Source organism: Musca autumnalis, unplaced genomic scaffold (genome assembly GCF_047663935.1).
Source record: "Musca autumnalis isolate F117 unplaced genomic scaffold, ASM4766393v1 scaffold_3, whole genome shotgun sequence".
Classification (NCBI taxonomy): Eukaryota; Metazoa; Arthropoda; class Insecta; order Diptera; family Muscidae; genus Musca; species Musca autumnalis.
In genome coordinates, this window is record NW_027411866.1 from 210,784,028 (window position 1) to 210,803,880 (window position 19,853).

Genomic DNA, 19,853 nt, shown 5'->3' on the forward strand with positions numbered 1-19,853 from the left:
ACCACTTTTCCGAAATTTGGTATGGGAGGTACCCATATTCTAACCGGATCTATGTCTCGTAGAAGTACTACGATGTGCAAAGTATGGATCAAATCGGTTACTGAATTCGAGAGTTGTCGTGCGCACCATCTTAGCGAAAAGCTTTGAACTTTTGTAGGGGATGTACCCGAAGGAGTGGACCGATATGGCCCATCTCAGAACTTGCTTTAATTTTGCCCAAAATACTACGACCACAAAATGTTGGACCGAATCGGTTTATCCGTTCGAGAGTTAACTGCGCTGCATCCACTATACATGGTGCAATAGCGGGTCTTTACAGCTTTCGGTCCATTTTCTCAGGAAGTATTTACTTGTCCCTGAAAAAACTTGTACCGTCTTAATGGGGGGGCGAATACAAGTTTTTACAACAAAAATTAAAACGATTCCAGAGGAGGTCTTAATCTGCACTTTTCCAAGTTTTGTGTTGGTGGTACCCGAAGGATTGGACCGATATAGTCCTTGATTTATGTCTGGTAGAAGTATTATGATGTGCAAAGTATGGATCAAATCGGCAAGTCCCTTGAACCTTTGAGGGAGTGGACCTATATGATCCATCTTCGAACTTAAACTAAGTTTGGACAAAATATTACGAAAACCAAATTTTGGACTAGCCATCCAGACAGCCAGACCATTATTTCCATGAGGCACATTTTCCCCGTATGAAAGTGTATATACCCTCGTTGGCATAAATGCTGAGGGTATAAAAACTAAATCCGTTTCATACAATTTGGAGTCGATTAAGTCCTGTACCATTCATTTCTGTTATTTGCTATATCGTCGGTGTCATGCTTAAGTGTTCCATACGCCATTTGCCTGATTCGAGAAAAACTCAAGTTAATGTTTAAGGCCATACAGGATAAAAATGGTGCAATAATCCAATACTTTAAGAGCTCAGTTCTACTTAACTAAACTCATAGAATATATCAGTAGTTTATTTTAGTCAGATATCTGTGATAGTCTAGAAGTTATGGCAAATTTTTATAATTGCAAAAAGTTGCTGAATTGTTCCATGGAATTTTTTTTTCATGTTTTTGGCAGTTTGTGTCACATGGAACACGTTTTGTCACATTTCAACCAAAACACTTTTTATCAATTGTGTTCCACCTCCCTTATATGAAGTGCTACTGTGGAGTTTAAAAATCAGGACTTTAGTGAAACATTTATTTTTCTCATATAAATACAATAAGGACCATTATTATAGGTTTCCTTAACACTTATTTAAGGGATTTCCTCCACTTATCACTATTTTTTTTGTGGTAAAAATTTCGATCGGAAAAAACGGATTGATATTTTGCATTTCTAAGGTAACATAAACCATTTAAACGCGATTTTCTTATAATACCATTTTTGTAGTCGGTAAGCTTCAAGTCGATTGGACGTTTTTGCGTATATTTTTGTGGACTTACATCAACATTTTGGCTTTAAACTAGGGATTTTTTGTTTAAACAATTGATAAATTTTCGTTTTCATATAGCAATACGATATTCAAAAATATTTGGATTTAGAAACTATTATTCTTCAGTTTTTAAACCAAGTCCTTTAAAAAAATTTGTTCCATACGCCACACTTTTCCGTAACTTGGCAAAAATGGGTAATTTTTTGTTTCAAATGCCATCATTTTTGGTGGGGAACAATTCGTTTTTGCTTCTTTTTGCTCCATACGCCAAACGACATGGATATGGGACTAAAAAGTTCAAAGATGTTTTGTTCCATACGCTAGGCTTTATGGATATGGAACAAAACGACAAGATTTTTTGGTCACAAAGCGGATATGGAACATACTGGCATCTGAATATCTCAGAAACTATACGAGATAGAGAAAAACCGACCAAAAAATCTGAAAGAGCATGGTTCAAAACCTTGTAAGGTACCTTTATCTCAAAATGTCAAAAATGGAACACTTAAGCATGACACCGACGATATATTTTATTCAATGGATTGATAAGTTAGTTTCAGTGGTTAGTGTTCTTATCCATGTTGTTTTTTGACCTGCCCCTACTACGTCGGCCCTGGGGATTCCAGTATAGTGCTGAGTGGGAGATTTTATTTCCGCTTTTTCTTAGAGTGTGGCTTTTTCTTAGAGTGTGGCCTTCGTTGTGTCTTTGCAGATTTTATTTCCTGTTGATTTGTTATGCTCCAGAGTCGTTTATTTTAGTATGTTGCGAAGGCACCTGTTTATGAATACTAAAAGTTTATTGGTAATTATAGTAGTGGTGAGCCACGTCTCGGATACAGTAGTGTAGATTTTTCACATGCATTAAAAATATGAATTTTTGTTTTCAAATTTAGTGTCTCAGAGACCCATATATTTTTAAGCGACGCAAATGTTCATTGGGCTTTTCTAATGCGGTTATCTACGTCCTCCGCCGAGGTCTCCGAGTTTATTAAACAGGTCCCCGAGTTTATTGAACATATGAAGACCAGAATGTGTTAAGTCTACCTTTTCATATACTGGATCAAGAACAGTGATAATAATAATGGTGATAAAGTGCAGCCCTGTCGTACTCCGGTAGTTGTACAAAAAGCTTCGCTGTGGTCTCCTTCGTGCAGCACTCTGGAAGTCGTGGAATAATTCGGTCAAATCTTTCTGGTACCGAATCCGCAAAGTTAAAAATTGTTGTGATTTAATCCAATATAAGGCCAGCCAACCGGATGGTGTTGAATTTTATTAGCGGGTGTTCATTGTGAGCATGATAGAGGAAGCCAATACATACATCCGGAGATATGGGCTCCGAGATGTTCCAATATTTAAAATGTTTAAAAGTCTTCGTGATCGTTATTGCAAGGATAATGGACCGAATGTTCTAAAAGCCCGCCCAAGAGGTATTTTTGCAATATAAGAATGATTATGGAAAGATAACCATATTAAAGCTAATAAAGCTAAGCTTTATAACTGTCATTCCATACGTGTTTATCGTCTAATATAAAACCAAAGAGGTCAAGAAAAGCTAGTTTATTAAATATTTTTAGAAGTAAACAAGGCTCCAATAAACTTTTACTTTAACATTTATGTATAAGGTCACAGAGAAGAAAGTATTTTCAAACAATTTAAGGAGAAACCCTATGTTACTTGCAGCCCACTGTGCATTAGATCTGTTGATATGGTCATAATCGATAAACTTAAAAAGTTTATGAGTTTTATGACAAAACATTTCACAGCACTAGTTATCCTTGAAGAACTTTCACTTATTTCAAACCAAGTAAACACACACACAATATTTTTTTCTTCCAATACAAGATAGCAATTAGTTTATGACAGAATCACACCACCACTATGAGAAGTAGGTGGAGCAATTCCATGCTGAAATAATTCTGTCACGTTTCTATCACCAACTGCCTGATAATTTGTTGCCAAATTAACTTGCCAAGGATCATTAAGAATTACGAAGATGGCGTCTTGTTGTTCAATATGATGCTTGATTGACTTTTATAACTTATTGTATTTATCACTTTTCTGGGTTACGATAGATTAACAAAATAAGTGGCAGATACTATTTCACTCTCTCTCACATAATAGTAAGGACATAAATGGTTTTTAAGATATGCTTATTGTTATAGAAATTATTATGATTCTAAATTATATGTTGAACAAAGTGAAAATAATTTCAATTTATAATAATTTCTGTTTTTCATTTCCTTACAGGCCGTCCAAGAAGCTGCCGAGGGAGGCCTTTTAATAGAGGCAGATAAAGACTTCCCCGAACCCTATGAACGATGGAGCATTTTGCAGGCGGTATTCTTCTCATCCACCGTCCTCACAACAATAGGTTATGGCAACATTGTACCCGTTACAATCGGGGGCAGAGCATTTTGTATATGCTTCGCATTAATAGGCATTCCTTTTACGCTGACGGTAATAGCGGATTGGGGACGTTTATTTGCGACAGCTGTTTCGGTATTGGGCAAACATATGCCAAGTAATTGTTTTCTAAAACATTTTATAAATACAGATTAAGTATCCTCATGCCTTTGTAGAAACACCAAAAGTCACCAATTTCATTGGTAAAACATGGTTCTATGCTCTGTCAGCGGTGCTGTTTCTTTGTGTCTACTTAGCCATTGGAGCTGGTCTTCTGCTGCTGTGGGAGGATGATTGGACATTTTTTGATGGTTTTTATTTTTGTTTTATAACCATGACAACAATAGGCTTTGGTGATTTAGTGCCAAGTAAGTGATGATGTTTAAATAAATTATCATTGTGCGTTTAAATTAATCCTTGAATATCCTGTTTTCTCTTTTTTCTTTCCTATGCAGAGAAACCCAATTATATGCTGCTGTGCACATTATATATTTTAATAGGTTTGGCTTTAACCTCTACCATTATTGAATTGGTAAGACGTCAATATGCCACAAGTTGGGCCAAGTTGCAAGTAAGTGTTACGCTGCCATTCACACACACAACTTTAAATGGAGATTAATGAACTTTGTTTTTACTTTTTAAACTGTATTCTATTTCCTTTTTTGTTGCTGCTTTATAGGAACTTTCCGGTCCCATGGCTGAAACACTGAGACGTTTAGGCGAGACAGCCGGCACTGGCCTAGATTATGCAACATTACAAAAATTGTTGACGGTATGTAGGCTATAAATATCCTTTTTTTTGTGTAGTTGTTGGAAATTGTTTGTGGCAATGATGCTGAGATAAATGTTTTGGCTTTAATTTTTCGAAGTGTAAAGTGGGTCAATCTGTTGGTGTTAGGAAATTGAAACAATAAGTTGGCATAGTGCATATGGACAATAAATAACAGTGGGATGGAATCCATGGAGAAAAACAACATCAAGTAAAATATAAAATATGAAACTAAACTTGTTGTTTTTAAATTTGAAAACAACAAATATGAGATTAAGCTTGACTTACCTACAATAAGCAAATATGAAATATAAAACATAAACTATAAAATTTAAACTAAAAAATATAAAATCCGAAATATAAAATATAAAATACAAAAAATAAAATACTAATATAAAATAAATATTATATAATAAAATATAAAATACAAAGTATAACATAAAAAACAAAAAATATAAAATAAAAATATGAAATCTTATTATATAAAAAAGCATAGTGATAAGTGAGTGGCTGACAGATCATCGCCCAGACGAAACGGCTGAAGCTAGATGCTTGAAATTTTGTAGGTTGCTGCGTGTGAGAAAAGCCTGGGTTTTTGGAAATTCGAACTGGAAGGGTACGAAAAGTACTAAAAGGTACTAAATACGGTACCCTTTGCATTAGGCAAACGGGAAGAGCTAGAATTCTGAAATTTGGAATGAGGGTCACTGATGGAAAGCTAGAAAGATGTACTAAAGAGTTTTTGAAATTTCGACCTATAAGTGCACGAAAAGTACTAAAAGTTATAAAATTTAGTACCATTTGTATATTTTGAACGGCTATAGCTAGAATCTTGAAATTTGGTGTGGAAATCAAGGTTGGGAAGTGGTGTTTATGAAAGGAAATGGATTTGGAAATTCGTACTTATGTGTACGAAAAGTACTAAAGTGTACGAAATTTGGTACAATTTGGATTTAGATGGATAGAGGTGGAATCCTTAAATTTTGAATTATTATTACTGTTAGAGTATAGGATTGGGGTAGTTTTGGAAATTCGTACTTATGCGTACAAAAAGTACTAAACGGTCGTGAATTTGGTACAATTGGGATTTGGGTGAATGGGTATAGGTGGAATCCTGAAATTTGGAATTAAGATTACTGTTGGAGTGGAGGGTTGAGATATGGAGATGGTTTTGGAATTTTATACTTATGTGTACGAAAATTACTACATTTGGTACAATTTGGATTTCATTGAACGTATAGAGATGGAATTCTGAAATTTTGAATTAAGATTACTGTTGAGATATAGAGCTTTTTTTTTGGAAATTCGTACTAAAAAGATGCTAAATTTGGTACTATTTGGATTTGATTGAACTGATAGAGATGTAATTATGAAATTTGGAAATAAGATTACTGTTTGAGTGTAGGATTAAGGTAGTTTTGGAAATTCGTTCTTATTGCGTACGAAAAGTACTAAATAGTAATTATACCCTACACCACCCTGTGGTAAGGGTATTATGTGTTAGTTCATTTGTATGTAACCTGTCTAAGGAAAAGAGATATACACATAGATCCTTCTAGGGATATGCATAGAATCACTTTCTGAGTCGATTTATGCATGTCCATCCGTTCGCAACGTACAGGTCGCATTTATTGTTCGATTTGGCTGAAATTTGGGTAAGATCATTGTTTTAGCCTAATGAAGAACGCTATTGCTTTTGGTGAAAATCGGTTCAGATTTGGATTAGGGATACGCAAGTCGATTATCGAGTAATCGATTCCTCGATTCTTTGATTTGAAGAATCTAAAAGTCGGAATCGAGTTTTGACGTCGTAGAGAATCGAAAGATCGATTTGCTATTATGATTCTTCGATTCTTGCAGTGGGAATCGAAAGATCAATTCTGTTTTGACTTTTTGATGTACCACAAAAATGAAATATACAGATTACATTGGTAAGAGCAAGACAACAATATTATATTATTTGTTGTACTGATTCTAACGGTACGGCAGTGTTAAACGCGAAGCATTGTACACTAAAACGTTCACATTTTCAACTAAGGAGTCATCTCGATCGAACGATTCTTTTATCCAAGTGAGTTCTAAGTAGGAATCAAAGGATCGAAAGATCGATTTTTGTTTCCTACGTAAGAATCGAAAAATCGATTTTTGAGTTCTAAGTAAGAATCAAAAGATCGAAAGATCGATTTTTGCTTGGTAATACGTATCCCTAATTTGGATATAGCTCCCATATCGTCGGTGTCATGCTTAAGTGTTCCATACGCCATTTGCCTGATTCGAGAAAAACTCAAGTTAATGTTTAAGGCCATACAAGATAAAAATGGTGCAATTATCCAATACTTTAAGAGCTCAGTTCTACTTAACTAAACTCATAGAATATATCAGTAGTTTATTTTAGTTATATATCTGTGATAGCCTAGAAGTAATGGCCAATTTTTATAATTGCAAAAAGTTGTTGAATTGTTACATGGAATCTTTTTTTCATGTTTTTGGCAGTTTGTGTCACATGGAACACGTTTTGTCACATTTCAACCAAAAGACTTTTTATCAATCGTGTTCCACCTCCCTTATATGAAGAGCTCCTGTGGAGTTTAAAAATCAGGACTTTAAATAAAACATTTATTTTTCTCATATAAATACAATAAGGACCATTATTATAGGTTTCCTTAACATTTATTTAAGGGATTGCCTCCACTTATCACTATTTTTTTTTTTTTTTTTGGTAAAAATTTCGATCGGACAAAACGGATTGATATTTTGCATTTCTAAGGTAACATAAAACATTTAAACGCGTTTTCTTATAATACCATTTTTGTAGTCGGTGTCCAGCTTCAAGGACGTTATTGCGTATATGTTTGTGGACTTACATCAAAATTTTGTCTTTAAACTAAGGATTTTTTTGTTTAAACGATTGATAAATTTTCGTTTTCATATAACAACACAATATTCAACAAGTAAGAACAGACTATAGTCGGACGGGGCCGACCATGTGATACCCTATACCACTAAACGCGTCTTCTTGGGATAAAGTTATAAGATGTGCATTAGAAATTTTACCAATTTTCACACAAAAGTTTTGATCAATTTAACCCGCTAAATATTATCCGATCATACCGTTGACTTGCACGCTACTTCTTCATCTCAAACCAAAACTACGTTTAAAATTTCGCGCCGATCGGACTATTATTGCGACCTACAGAGCGGCTACAAAATCGAGCAAAAATTTTGTTTTTGGTCCATTTCATCCCTTTAACATTTCACGATCATCGCCAAAAACTAATCAGTTCTATTCTGGTCCAAACCCGACCTCCATACTAAATTTGGTGACAATCGGTCCATAATTGCGGCCTCTAGCTTGATTACAATTTTTAATGGACGGACAGACGGACGGACGGACGGACGGACACACATCGCTAAATCGCTTTATCTCGTCGAGATATGAAGTTTGGTATACCACATGAGGGGTCTACGACGAATATTTCGCGGCGTTACATGAATTTTTGGGAAAACAAACTTATTATACCCTTTTCCACATTGTGGTATAGGGTATAAAAATATTTGGATTTAGAAACTATTATTCTTCAGTTTTTAAACCAAGTCATTTAAAACAATTTGTTCCATTTGCCACATTATACATAACTTGCCAAAAATGGGAATTTTTTGTTCCAAACGCCATCATTTTTGGTGCGGAACAATTCGTTTTTGTCTCTTTTTGTTCCATACGCTAAAAAATAAATAAACTAAAAAGTTCAAAGTTGTTTTGTTCCATACGCCAGGCTTTATGGATGTGGAACAAAACGACGAGATTTTTTGGGTCACAAAGCGGATATGGAACATACTGGCATCTGAATATCTCAGAAACTATAAGAGGTAGAGAAAAACCGACCAAAAAATCTGAAAGAGCATGGTTCAAAACCTTGTAAGGTACCTTTATCTCAAAATGTCAAATATGGCGTATGGAACACTTAAGCATGACACCGACGATATATATTTTCGGCCGATTTGAGGTATTTGATGCACCAAACACGCTGAATTGGTCCAATTTTGATGATATTTGGAATGTATTACGGAATTAGGTCTATAGATAAATGTGCCAACTTATATCAAAATCGGCTCAGAATTGGATAAAGCTCCCATATAAATTTTCGGTCGATTTTTGGTATTTGGTGCACGAAAGACGTTATATATATCCGATCTCAATGAAATTTGGAATGTGTGACGGAATTTGGTCTAGAAATAAGTTTGCCAAATTATATCAAAATCGGTTAAGATTTAGATATAGCTCCCATATATATTGTTCAATGTTCGTCAACATTGAACCATTATTCGTAATCACCTCTAGAATCAATATTTATCTGTTTACATTTTTGGAAATGTAAAAAATACAGTGGAGTGCCCCATAATCACTTTATCCACATATTTGACCTAATCATCATTAATTTCTTCTTTACACGATGGATAAATTGTTTATGACTTCTCCCTGTTTCTCATTTTGCCTTTTTTATTCCTAATGAGAACATAACTAAACAACAACAAACACACACATTTCATCATTGCATAGGCAATGATGTTATTGTTGTTATGGACATTGTCAACTTCTCCTTCTCTTCGACAACAAAGGGAAGTTAAGAAGAATTTTAGTCGCTGTCTTGTTTTCGCAACCAACGCATCAACACTCGTCACAGAATTAAAAACAGAAACAATGAACAAAAACAACATCAAATGTTAGAAATAAAAGAAACGAAATTGTTTATAAAATAAACGCAATCTAATTGGAACTTAGAAATAAAATAAATCTTGAAAAACAAAACACAAGAAAACCTATTGTGAATTTAATAAAATATGAAATGAAACTAAAATCTAAACTGTTTTATTTGGAAATAACAAAAGGCTTAAAATTAAATATCAAACTAATTGAAACAAAACAAAAAACTCATCCCAGTCCTAAACATATATTGTTGGTCGATTTTCGGTATTTGGTGCACGAAACACGTTATATATGTCCGATCTCAATCAAATATGGAATGTGTGACGGAATTTGGTCTAGAAATAAGTGTGCCAAATTTCTTCCCTTCCCTTTGCCATGTTTTAAAAAATGCCGAGCCCACTTTTTTCAATTTTCATTTCAATTAGTACGTTCAATTTAAAGTTTTTCTGCAAAAGCTACTGAACTGCTTTCTCCTAAAATTGTCGGGGAATGTACAGTGATGGCCCCCAAAACAGGCTACATATTTTATTGAATTCCAGAGGGGGCAGGGTACCTCCCCTATGCGATGTTTTTAAAAAACGCTATATTTGCAAAAGTTACACATGTATCGGTTTAAAAATTTACGCATTAATCTACAATGTAGTACTTCCATGGGGTCTAAAGACCCGACCACGTCTGTTTTTTTTAATGTTATATCTCCAATACTACTGAACCGATTTCAGCAAAAGCTCTATGTTTGCCGTTGTTATGTATATTTTATGAATTTCGGAGGAGGGGGTACCTTCCCCACACCTTCTTTTAAACGCTATATGTATAAGCCAAATTTATGATTATATCGGTTATGATTATAGGTACATATTTGGAGCCAAAATACCGGACCACGCCCACTTTTTTTAAATACGTTATATCTTAGTTGTGTTCTTTTACTTGTCTGAGGTTACCATTTTCACCATTTCTTACCATTTTTAACCTAAAAAGCATACCTTAACCCCAAAAAGTGGTAAGAATGGTAAAAATTTTTAAGAGAGAGAGAGAGAGAAAAAGAACAAAAATTGCTTTCTCTTCTACCACAGGCTACCAGCATTTATGTTCACAAGTGAATTAATATTCTCTGATCACTCCTTTGAAATTTGCAACCCAGTCTATGTACTTTTTACCCTCCTTAATTCTTGGTTGATTATGGAATTTGAATCGAGATGTCTGCTATAGACAGCTTACTTAACAATGTATCCAATACTGAATCTAATTGATTGACGGTTTTTTTTTTGCTTGAGCTATGCTACATCCGATTCAGCTAAATAACGCGGTAAACGTGACTATTTCTATTTAAAATGTATGTCACGATACTCTGGAAATGTCATTTGTGTGGATTGCTATCGCACGACAGGTAACATTTTGTTTAATTCTCTGCCAAACCCACTCAATATTCTTCTGGTATAAAGGAGGGCTGCATCGGTTACCCAGCTCCTGATAGAATGAATGATTGAAATATAAACACATTAGTTGATTTATCACAAGCATTTGACTAGAGTTCGATAATGAGTTATTTATTGAATAGTTTTAGGTATTTACTATTTTAGGCATTTTACTTACAAAAGTTCAAAATTTGCCCGTTGGACACCACCGGAAAGTCTCGGGATCAATGAACGGAAACAAACAAAACGATTCCCGTACCAATCACACAAAGCCACAAACTTTTCAGCTTCGCTGAATCGTTTCATTCTCACAACCAAAAAAAAACCACAAACTTTTAATGTAAAAAAAGACGAAAACTGTACGATTGCTGAAATGTACTTCGGCAATGCTTTGTTTCATTCACCAACCAAACAAGAAGAATGTTTGGCAAACGTTTGCTGTGCATTATGGTCAATGAACGTGAACAAACAAAACGATTCCCGTACCAATCACACAAAGCCACAAACTTTTCAGCTTCTCTGAATCGTTTCATTCTCACAACCAAAACAAAACCACAACCTTTTTAATGTAAAAAGATGGATACCGTACGATTGCTGAAATGTAACTTCGGCTATGCTTTGCCGAGTTGTTTCATTCACCACTGAAACAAAAAGAATTTTTGGCAAATGTTTGCCGTGCGTTATGGTCAATTACACACTCAGGCACACACACACATGTGATTGCTTAACAACCCTATAAACTAACATCAACATACCACAGTTAATACTTTATCAACCACCAAACGTTTTTGATTTATTCTCAAGTGTTTATTACTATTTAGTTTTCTATCTACTCTTGTGGAGTTGAGTACTTTTCGTTTTGTTCGCACTCACGAATCTAAACAAAACGAAACTAAACAGCGAGCTCGGCCAACGTGGGTTATGTTTCGTTTTGTATTGTTCCTATGGAAAATACGAAACGAAACGATTGGAAATGTTAATTAAAGTATTTTTACGTACGCTGCTAGTGATGCATTTCTGGCAACGTCCTTGGTATAAAGGAGTAGGACATTTCAGAAAATATTGGCTTCCCCTAAAAAATTATAATATTGTAGTCATAAATCATGATCACAATGACTTCCTGCAATACAACATTTGTAGCCAATCCGAAAAGTGGTTTTAAACAGAATTAAAGCGGAAAAGTGCTGAACATTTGCCAAAGAGGTAACTAAATGAAGGGACCGACTGGACTTTGTCTGGATCTAATTTTGGGAGTTCAAGCTTGCTTGTTGTACGAGGTTCCCTCTCCAGATTATGAAGATCTCAGTGCGGCATTCTGGCAGGTTTGAATATTCATTTACTCCGTGGCCGGCTTATTGCTAGATAAGAGTTCAACAATGTTTCTTTGTCAGCACCCCAAGTGTTGCCGGCCACCGACTTGAAAACCTTATTCCTACTTCTGATATTGTCCCAAATAGCTGTGGCTGGTGCAGACGACTTAAACATGCTGTTGAACTTTACACCCAATATTTTGGGGTAGTTAGTGGTCGAAATCAGGGACAGTCGATCAGTCAGACTCCGACTCTAGCAAAATTGCTCCACTCCGACCCCGAAACCCTACTTGTAAGTAATCACGGCTAACAAAAACAACTCTATAAACCCATTATTTGGTAAAGAAAGTTTTTACTGAGATGCATTCTCAGGGAAAAATCTTTTCGTAAACTGAAACCTTAACATAATTTGAACTGTATAATTTCAGTATTTCCTATGTAAGAATACATATATTTAACCTGAAAAATTTCCTGCAAATATCTTTTAAAAACATGTCGGCAATACTTATTTATATCTAAAAAAAATCTCGAATCTAATAATTTGCTTAATTTTTGTTTTTTTATTTCGTAGGTTTCTATGCCCAAATGGCATATGTCTAAAAAGGATCCAAATAATGCAGATATTGCCGCATTGGAAGCCATTACAAATGCCATTCTAAAGGAAGTGAAAGAGGCGCAAAGTAATAAACCCAAAGTCTTACAAATTGTCATCTACGAGTCTTCGGTGTAAAAAAAAACGTTCAATAGGTTTTAAAATAGAATAAATACTAAATATAAAAATAATTGAAAAAGTACTGTAGCTAATTAAATTAATTTTTCCAAGTAGTTAGTAATAATTGTTTAAGTTTTTTATTATTTAAAGTGTGTATTTTTAGTAAGTAAATATTAAGTTTATATAGGTTTTTTTTATTCAAAAAAAGGTTCAAGTTAACGCACATGTATGTGTTCAAATGCAAAAAAAGTTATTAATAAGTAGAATAATAAGAATAACGTACTTACCAAATTGTGGCGTAAATTAATATCTGAAATAAAAACAAATAAGCATATAAAAAATACCTTCAACAAATCAATTATAGTTTTAAGTTACTGTTATAATTAATCATTTAATTTATCGAAATATTGAGACAACATGCTAGTGAACCTTTCACCACTATTCCGGTGCTGATACCATTAACCCGCATAAAGCCACTTACTTACTTACTTAGCTGGCCCATTACAGAACATTTGTTCCATAGACCGAACTAAGAAAAGATCTCCAATTCTCTCTGTTTCGTGCTTCGCTTTTTGGAATACCGCGCCTTGTCATCTCTTCATCCACTTGTTTGCGCCATCTATTCTTTGGCCTGCCAATTCTGTGTGCACCGCCATGTGGCTCGAATTTATACGTCTTTTTAGCGGTTTCATCATCGTTCATTCTTATTATATGGCCTAGCCAACGCAATCGCTGCATCTCGATACGTTTAACAATATTGATGTAGTTGTATAGCAGATACAGCTCGTGGTTTATACGACGTCGATATGCACCGTCAACGCAGATCGGTCCGAAGATCTTTCGAAGAATTTTTCTCTCAAACACGCCAAGCACTGCCTTATCTGCTTGCGCAAGTACCCAGGCTTCGGAACCATACATCAGCACGGGTAGTATCAGTGTTTTGTAAAGCGTTATTTTTGTTTGACGAGATGTGACTTTGTTTTTAAACTGCTTACTTAAGCCTTCTTCTTTTTATTTCACAACTGATGTCGTTTGTTGTGTTTACGGCGGTGCCGAGGTATACGAAGTCTTTTACTACCTCAAAATAATAGGAACCAACTTCAACAGTTGGTCCGATCTCAATGGACACATTGCGCGTCGACACCATCAACTTGGTCATCTCGCCGTTTACCGCCAGACCCACTTTAGCAGATTCTCCTTCGACCTTCATAAAGGAAGCGGTTACTTCTTTTACGCATCGTCCCATGATGTCATCAGCATAAATAAATAACATGTGGCTATTGGTGTAGATTGTGCCATTTCTTTTGCCGTTTGCCTATCGTATAACCATTTCTAGCAGAATGTTGAAAAGATCACACGAAAGGGTGTATCCTTGCCTGAAACCTCTTTTGGTACAAAACTCTTCGAAGAGGTTCTTTCCTATTTTAACTGAAGATCTTGTGTCAGTTAGAGTAATTTTACAAAGCCGAATGAGCATTGCCTGAAACCTCTTTTGGTACAAAACTCTTCGGAGAGGTTCTTTCCTATTTTAACTGAGGACATCGAGTCAGTTACAGTCATTTTACGAAGCCGGATGAGCTTTGCGGGGATACCAAATTCAGATATGGCCTGGAATGCCTTTGAACGCAGCGGGCTGTCGAAGGCTGATTTATAATCGACAAAAAGGGTGTAGGTGTCGATCTGCATCTCTTGGGTCTTCTCCAGGATTTGCCGCATGGTAAATAGCTGGTCAATGGTGGACTTGCCAAGTCTAAAACCGCATTGGTATGGTCCAATTATTTCGTTGACCATGGACTTTAGTCGCACAATATCCCTGACACTATCTTGTAGGTGATAGCGAGAAGACTTATGCCCCTATAGTTGGAGCATAAAGACTTATCTCCAATCGTCGGGTACGCGTTCTTCCTGCCAGATGGTGCTAACTAGCTGATAAATACAGCTTAGCTGTGTTCCTTTACTTACCTGAGGTTACCATTTTTACCATTTGTTACCATTTTTAACCTGCAAAGCGTTCCTTAACCCCGAAAAGTGGCAACACTGGAAGCAATTTTCAAGAGAGTGAAAGGGGAGAGAGCGCGAAAATGGCTTTCTCTACCACAGGCTACCAGCAAAATTTCTGCAGGTAAAAATGGCAGAACTGATTTTTCGACTTTTGTTTGACGGTTATTTCACAATGAAGAAGAAAATGGACGAAAAACAGAAGAAAAAGTCGAACGCTGACAAAACTAAATTAAAAACTGTGAAATAAAAGACGAAAATTGATTTTTTATGTTTCTTTTTGACATTGCTGCCAGATCTACCATTTTTCCGTTCCTTTACTTTTCTTGTAAAAATGTTCATGAGAGAGCAATTTTGAACAATTTTGGCACTTTTCTCTTTTACCACTCTTACCATTAAAAAGTAAAGGAACAAAGCTCTTATTAGCGTGTCGCCTCCGGTTTTAAACAGCTCGGCTGGTAGGCCATCAGCTCCTGCTGCCTCATTATTCTTCAGCCGGTTTATTGCTGTCTTTACCTCATCTTGGCTGGGTGGTATACATTCAATACCATCTTCTGGGATGGGATCTGTGGTATCATTGTCGACTTCGCTACTATTGGATACCAACAGTTTGGAAAAATGCTCTTTCCATATCCTTAGCACACTATCTGTATCAGTTACCAGATTACCCTGCTGGTCTGGTTTGTTTACACTCCCGCTTTTCCATCTCTATTTTTCCTGTGGATAAGACGTTTCTCTTCTCTCCTTTTCTCCCGATATCTCTCTCGTGCGCTACGCGTTGCTACTGATTGTAAAGTAGCCCTATATGCCGCATTTTTCTCTTCGGTAGCAGCACGACACTCCTGGTCATGCAATGAATTCCTTTGTGGAGGTCACTAGTATCCAAGTACTGATTTTGCAGCTTCCGCGTTGTGTCTGTTCGTAGTTTATTTGCAACGTTTAGACGGGTACGTACCTTTGCTGCAACAAAGTAGTGGTCCGAGTCTATGTTTGCACCTCGGAACGATCGTACATCCAAAACGCTTGCTGCATGTCTTCCATCTATCACAACGTGATCAATTTGATTTCTTGTTCTTTGATCTGGCGACAGCCAGGTGTCCTTATGAATATCGAGATGCTTAAATCTGGTACTGCTAACTACCATGTTTCTTGCAGCTGCAAAGTCTATCAGCCTCATACCATTGTCAGATGTTTCACTGTGGAGACTGAATTTCCCAACTGTTGGGCCAAAGATATTCTCCTTTCCAATTTTGGCATTAAAATCGCCTAGAATAATTTTAATGTCATGGGCAGGGCAACGGTCATAAGTTTCTTCTAAGCGCCCGTAAAATATATCTTTGGTCTGTTCGTCCTTTTCTTCAGTGGGAGCATGAGCGCAAATAAAGCTGATGTTGAAGAATTTAGCTTTTAATCGAATTGCAGCAAGTCTTTCATTCATGTTTTAGTCTCCGACTAACTACGAATCCGCAACCAAACTCATGCTTTACGTCATGGCAGCTATAATACATTGCGTCACCTTTAGGTGTTGTTGTGACGCCTTTCCCAATCCATAGTATTTCCTGCATGGCAGTAACATCGGCCTTGTACTTTTCAAGTACACCTGCCAATGCGTAAACTGCACCTTCTCTATAAAGAGTGCGAACATTCCAGGTGCAGATTCGCAGATCATGGTCCTTAAAACGTTTGCGGGGTTCGTCAACTTTAGATGGGTTTGTTTTTCTTGTCTTTCGTGTAGTCATAGTATGCTGTTTTTTCTAGGGGAGGGTTACTAACCGGGCGCCCAAACCCAAGTTTTTAACGTTCTTATGGGTGAACGCGCGGCACATGTTAGCTCACTACCTTTAACGGGTGTTGAAGGCAGTTCCCCAGGTGACACCATGGGGAGGTCAGTGTCCACTTGAGATCTAAGAGGGACCAAGATAAATCCTGGGCTTTGCATGTTAAAACCGGTCAAGACCGTTCCTTGGTATCTTCCATCCCCTACGTCACCCAAACAAAAAAGTTATTTCTTAAAAAATGCTTAAAAAGTCTAAAAAAATTATAAAATGTTAAGTTTTCTCACAAAAAAAATCTCGGTGCTAAGTGGGTTAATGTACCTTTTTGCCCAAACGTATGCAACATGGTCGTTCACCGGTATTGTTGTTTATTTTACGAAGATTTGCGTAGTACTAGTCACGGTTTGTAGTGGTGTAAGGTATCATCTAGTCGTCCATTATCACTCTATCCTTAAAAGTTAAATTTAAAAATCGTGTAATATATGCCTACAAAAACCTGCCTTCGTATAAGAAAAAAAACTCAACTAAAATATTGAAACAAAAATAATGTGTAAAAAGTAAAAAATATGTCTTCGAAAATCTAGCAAATAAAAATAATAATCTTAGTATAAATTATAATATAATTAATTAAAGCCGAAGCCAACAAGGTCACTCATCGTTCAAAAAGTGAATAAATTAATTATTAATATATGAACACAATAAAATATAAACAATTGTAATAACATTTGCAAATACTCACATATTTTTAATTTATTTTTTTTTAGAAGTTATGCTACTACATTTCTTTTTTTTCTATTTCACAATACTATGTTTTTCTTAATTTTTCCTGTAAACTGATTTTTGTTTGTAAATTATGTGTATAAATAAAAGACTTATTGTAAGTTAATTTACGAGACAGAAATTGATGGCGTTTTAATTGTTGTTATTTACTCTCTCATTCAAATCATCATCATCATCAGCATGATGATACACGAGTGAAATGTGTTCGGTTCGGTTTAGAGGAAAGAGGCATAAAAAACCGACACTGCCACTTTTTTCGCTATACAAAAGACGAAGATGACAACCGCCACGTCGTCCACGTTTTATTCTTTCATACATAAAAACTCTGTATAATTTTTGAATTAGTTCATTTTGTCACAGTACTATCCCTTCTACCCCTCGCTCATGTTACCCATCCCTATGGCGTAATTGTCGTTAGAAAACTAAGTTAAATCACATATTTATTCCACCATCAGACAGACATGCTTTTTCATTAAGAAGAAGAAGAAGAAGAGAAACAACTGTAGCAAAATGACGATAATTTTATATTGAGTTTTTGATTATCACATGGTAGAAATTTGTCATATATTTAAATTAGCTATTAAGGGGTTTGTTATATTGATGCTATCCGTTCAGAATGGGATTTATTATTACGACATGTATTTAAACGATTTACATATTACAATCTTTTTTTTTTAATTTCACCATGTGTTTCTATGATTTGATATATATGGTGTCTTTTTTCATATACAAACATTTTGCAAGCTTATATAGGAAAATGAGGCTAATAGGAGCTTCGTTCCCGTACTTTTTAATAGTAAAATTCGTAAAAGAGAGAACTGCAAAAAATTTGTTTGCACACACAAGTTTTTTGAAATAGTTCGGGAACGGAAAAATGGAAAATACGTCAAAAAACTGAAACAAATGTCAAAGTCGGCGTATCAGCCAATCAGACGCCGGCAACCATGTTACTATTTTTTACTCGCCCAAATTTGTCGTGTAAAAAGTTTTTAAAGCAGAATGCGGCACCTCTTTACTCGCGAGCAAGCAAAGAGAGCATCTCTCTCCACTCACTAATTGAAAAACCATGCACTGACAATAGTGTCATAGACTAATGAAAACATAGACGAAGAAATACTCAATTTTGCGCCGTCAAGCTACTCAAACACGAAAACTCAAAAAAGTTCGAAGACGATTTTTGCGGAAAATGGCAATATTTTTATGGATATTTTTGTCTGAAGATATTGTTCCCATCAAAAACTAACCCCAAGTTGCCTTTTGCCAGAACAAAATATTTATTAACTTGTATTTTTTGGCATTTTATTTTGAGTTGCGTTTTCAGCATACTCAATTCGAACATACTCGGTGAGACATTCCGTCGTCTATCTTTTTATTAGTCTATGTCATTAGTCTATGACCGTGTTTGCTCAAATTGTTGTTGTTGTGTGCCGAAAGCTGTTTTAAAGAGAGCGCCATACAGCGCCATTTTTGTTTAAAGAGAAGTGTACGGGAACGCTTTTTCGAGTAAAATGTGCAAAAGTCGTAAAAATTGTAAAAACTTTTTAGTTCTGGAACACAGCTAGGGTTATGACTTTTTGACCTTTTTTCTCAAAAATGGTTTCCTATAACAAAAATGAATGAACTTTTGCTTATTAATGCCTAAGATGTAGTAATATTCCCTGAAAATTTCAGCAAGATCGGTTCAGCGGTTTTTGAGTCCATAAATTTCAAACAAACAAACACACAAACATTTTTCTACTTTATATGTATATGTATAGATGTAATGATATGATGATAAATTTAGTGACCCTGTAGGGACTGTGGCTGATTTAAAGCTCACATAAAGCTAGCTTTTTTTTAAACATAAGTGGCATTTTATCGATTATTTTGCCTTATGCCAACTGACTAATTTTACAAGGCGATGAGCGCCTGAGTAGTCAGTATTGTCCAACGCCAGATAACTTTTCGACTGATAATAAACTAACTTTTTTTTGCCTATTTTTAGTCAGTTTAAAACATAATGGAAAAAAACAATATTTGTTTCTGTGTGTTTTTTATTTTTGACTTTTCATATTCTCTCTCTCCCTCTCTTTGTCTCTCTCTCTCTTTTTTGTTAGAGAGAAGAAGGGGCAAATTTGTATATTTCCTTTGTGTTCCTTTTTAATTCCAGAATAATATGAGTAATATGTACGAACAACACTGTATCAACACTGTTTTCTGTAACTGGATGCTGCATTTATACAAAGAATATTAAGAAAAAGCAAGTGCGAATTATTTATACATTTGTGCCTTATTTCTTCGACAAACACAAATACTTTGCAGACGGTACATGTTTCTGTTTTCAGAGTGGTTAATCTCTAGATAACTTTTCGACTAACTTTATATTGGTCGAAAAGTTATCTAGACATGGACAGTTGCCGAAAATTTTTTCTGTTCAAAGTGGTTCATCTCTAGATAACTTTTCAGCCAGTTTTTAGTCAGTTTAAAAATTATCGATCTATTATCAATCATTTTATCAACTGGTTAATAAAAGTCCGACAGGGGAGAAACACACTGTTATGCCATTTTGCTT

General features: G+C 35.5%; 1 protein-coding gene across 2 annotated transcripts in view; it reads left to right on the forward strand.

The window, feature by feature from the left end:
• Positions 1-12,956, forward strand: part of LOC141397043 (TWiK family of potassium channels protein 7) — a 234,131-nt gene extending 221,175 nt beyond the window's left edge. Inside the window, exons 3-7 of one of the 2 annotated variants that reach the window (XM_073972862.1) lie at positions 3,683-3,956; positions 4,015-4,206; positions 4,294-4,409; positions 4,518-4,610; positions 12,609-12,857. In XM_073972862.1, the coding sequence (XP_073828963.1) occupies positions 3,683-3,956; positions 4,015-4,206; positions 4,294-4,409; positions 4,518-4,610; positions 12,609-12,767 (834 nt within the window). In that variant the 3' untranslated portion in view covers positions 12,768-12,857. Of the gene's footprint in view, positions 1-3,682; positions 3,957-4,014; positions 4,207-4,293; positions 4,410-4,517; positions 4,611-12,608 lie in introns of both variants that reach the window. The other variant, XM_073972860.1, reaches the window with a different exon arrangement.
• Positions 12,957-19,853: the final 6,897 nt, after the last annotated feature.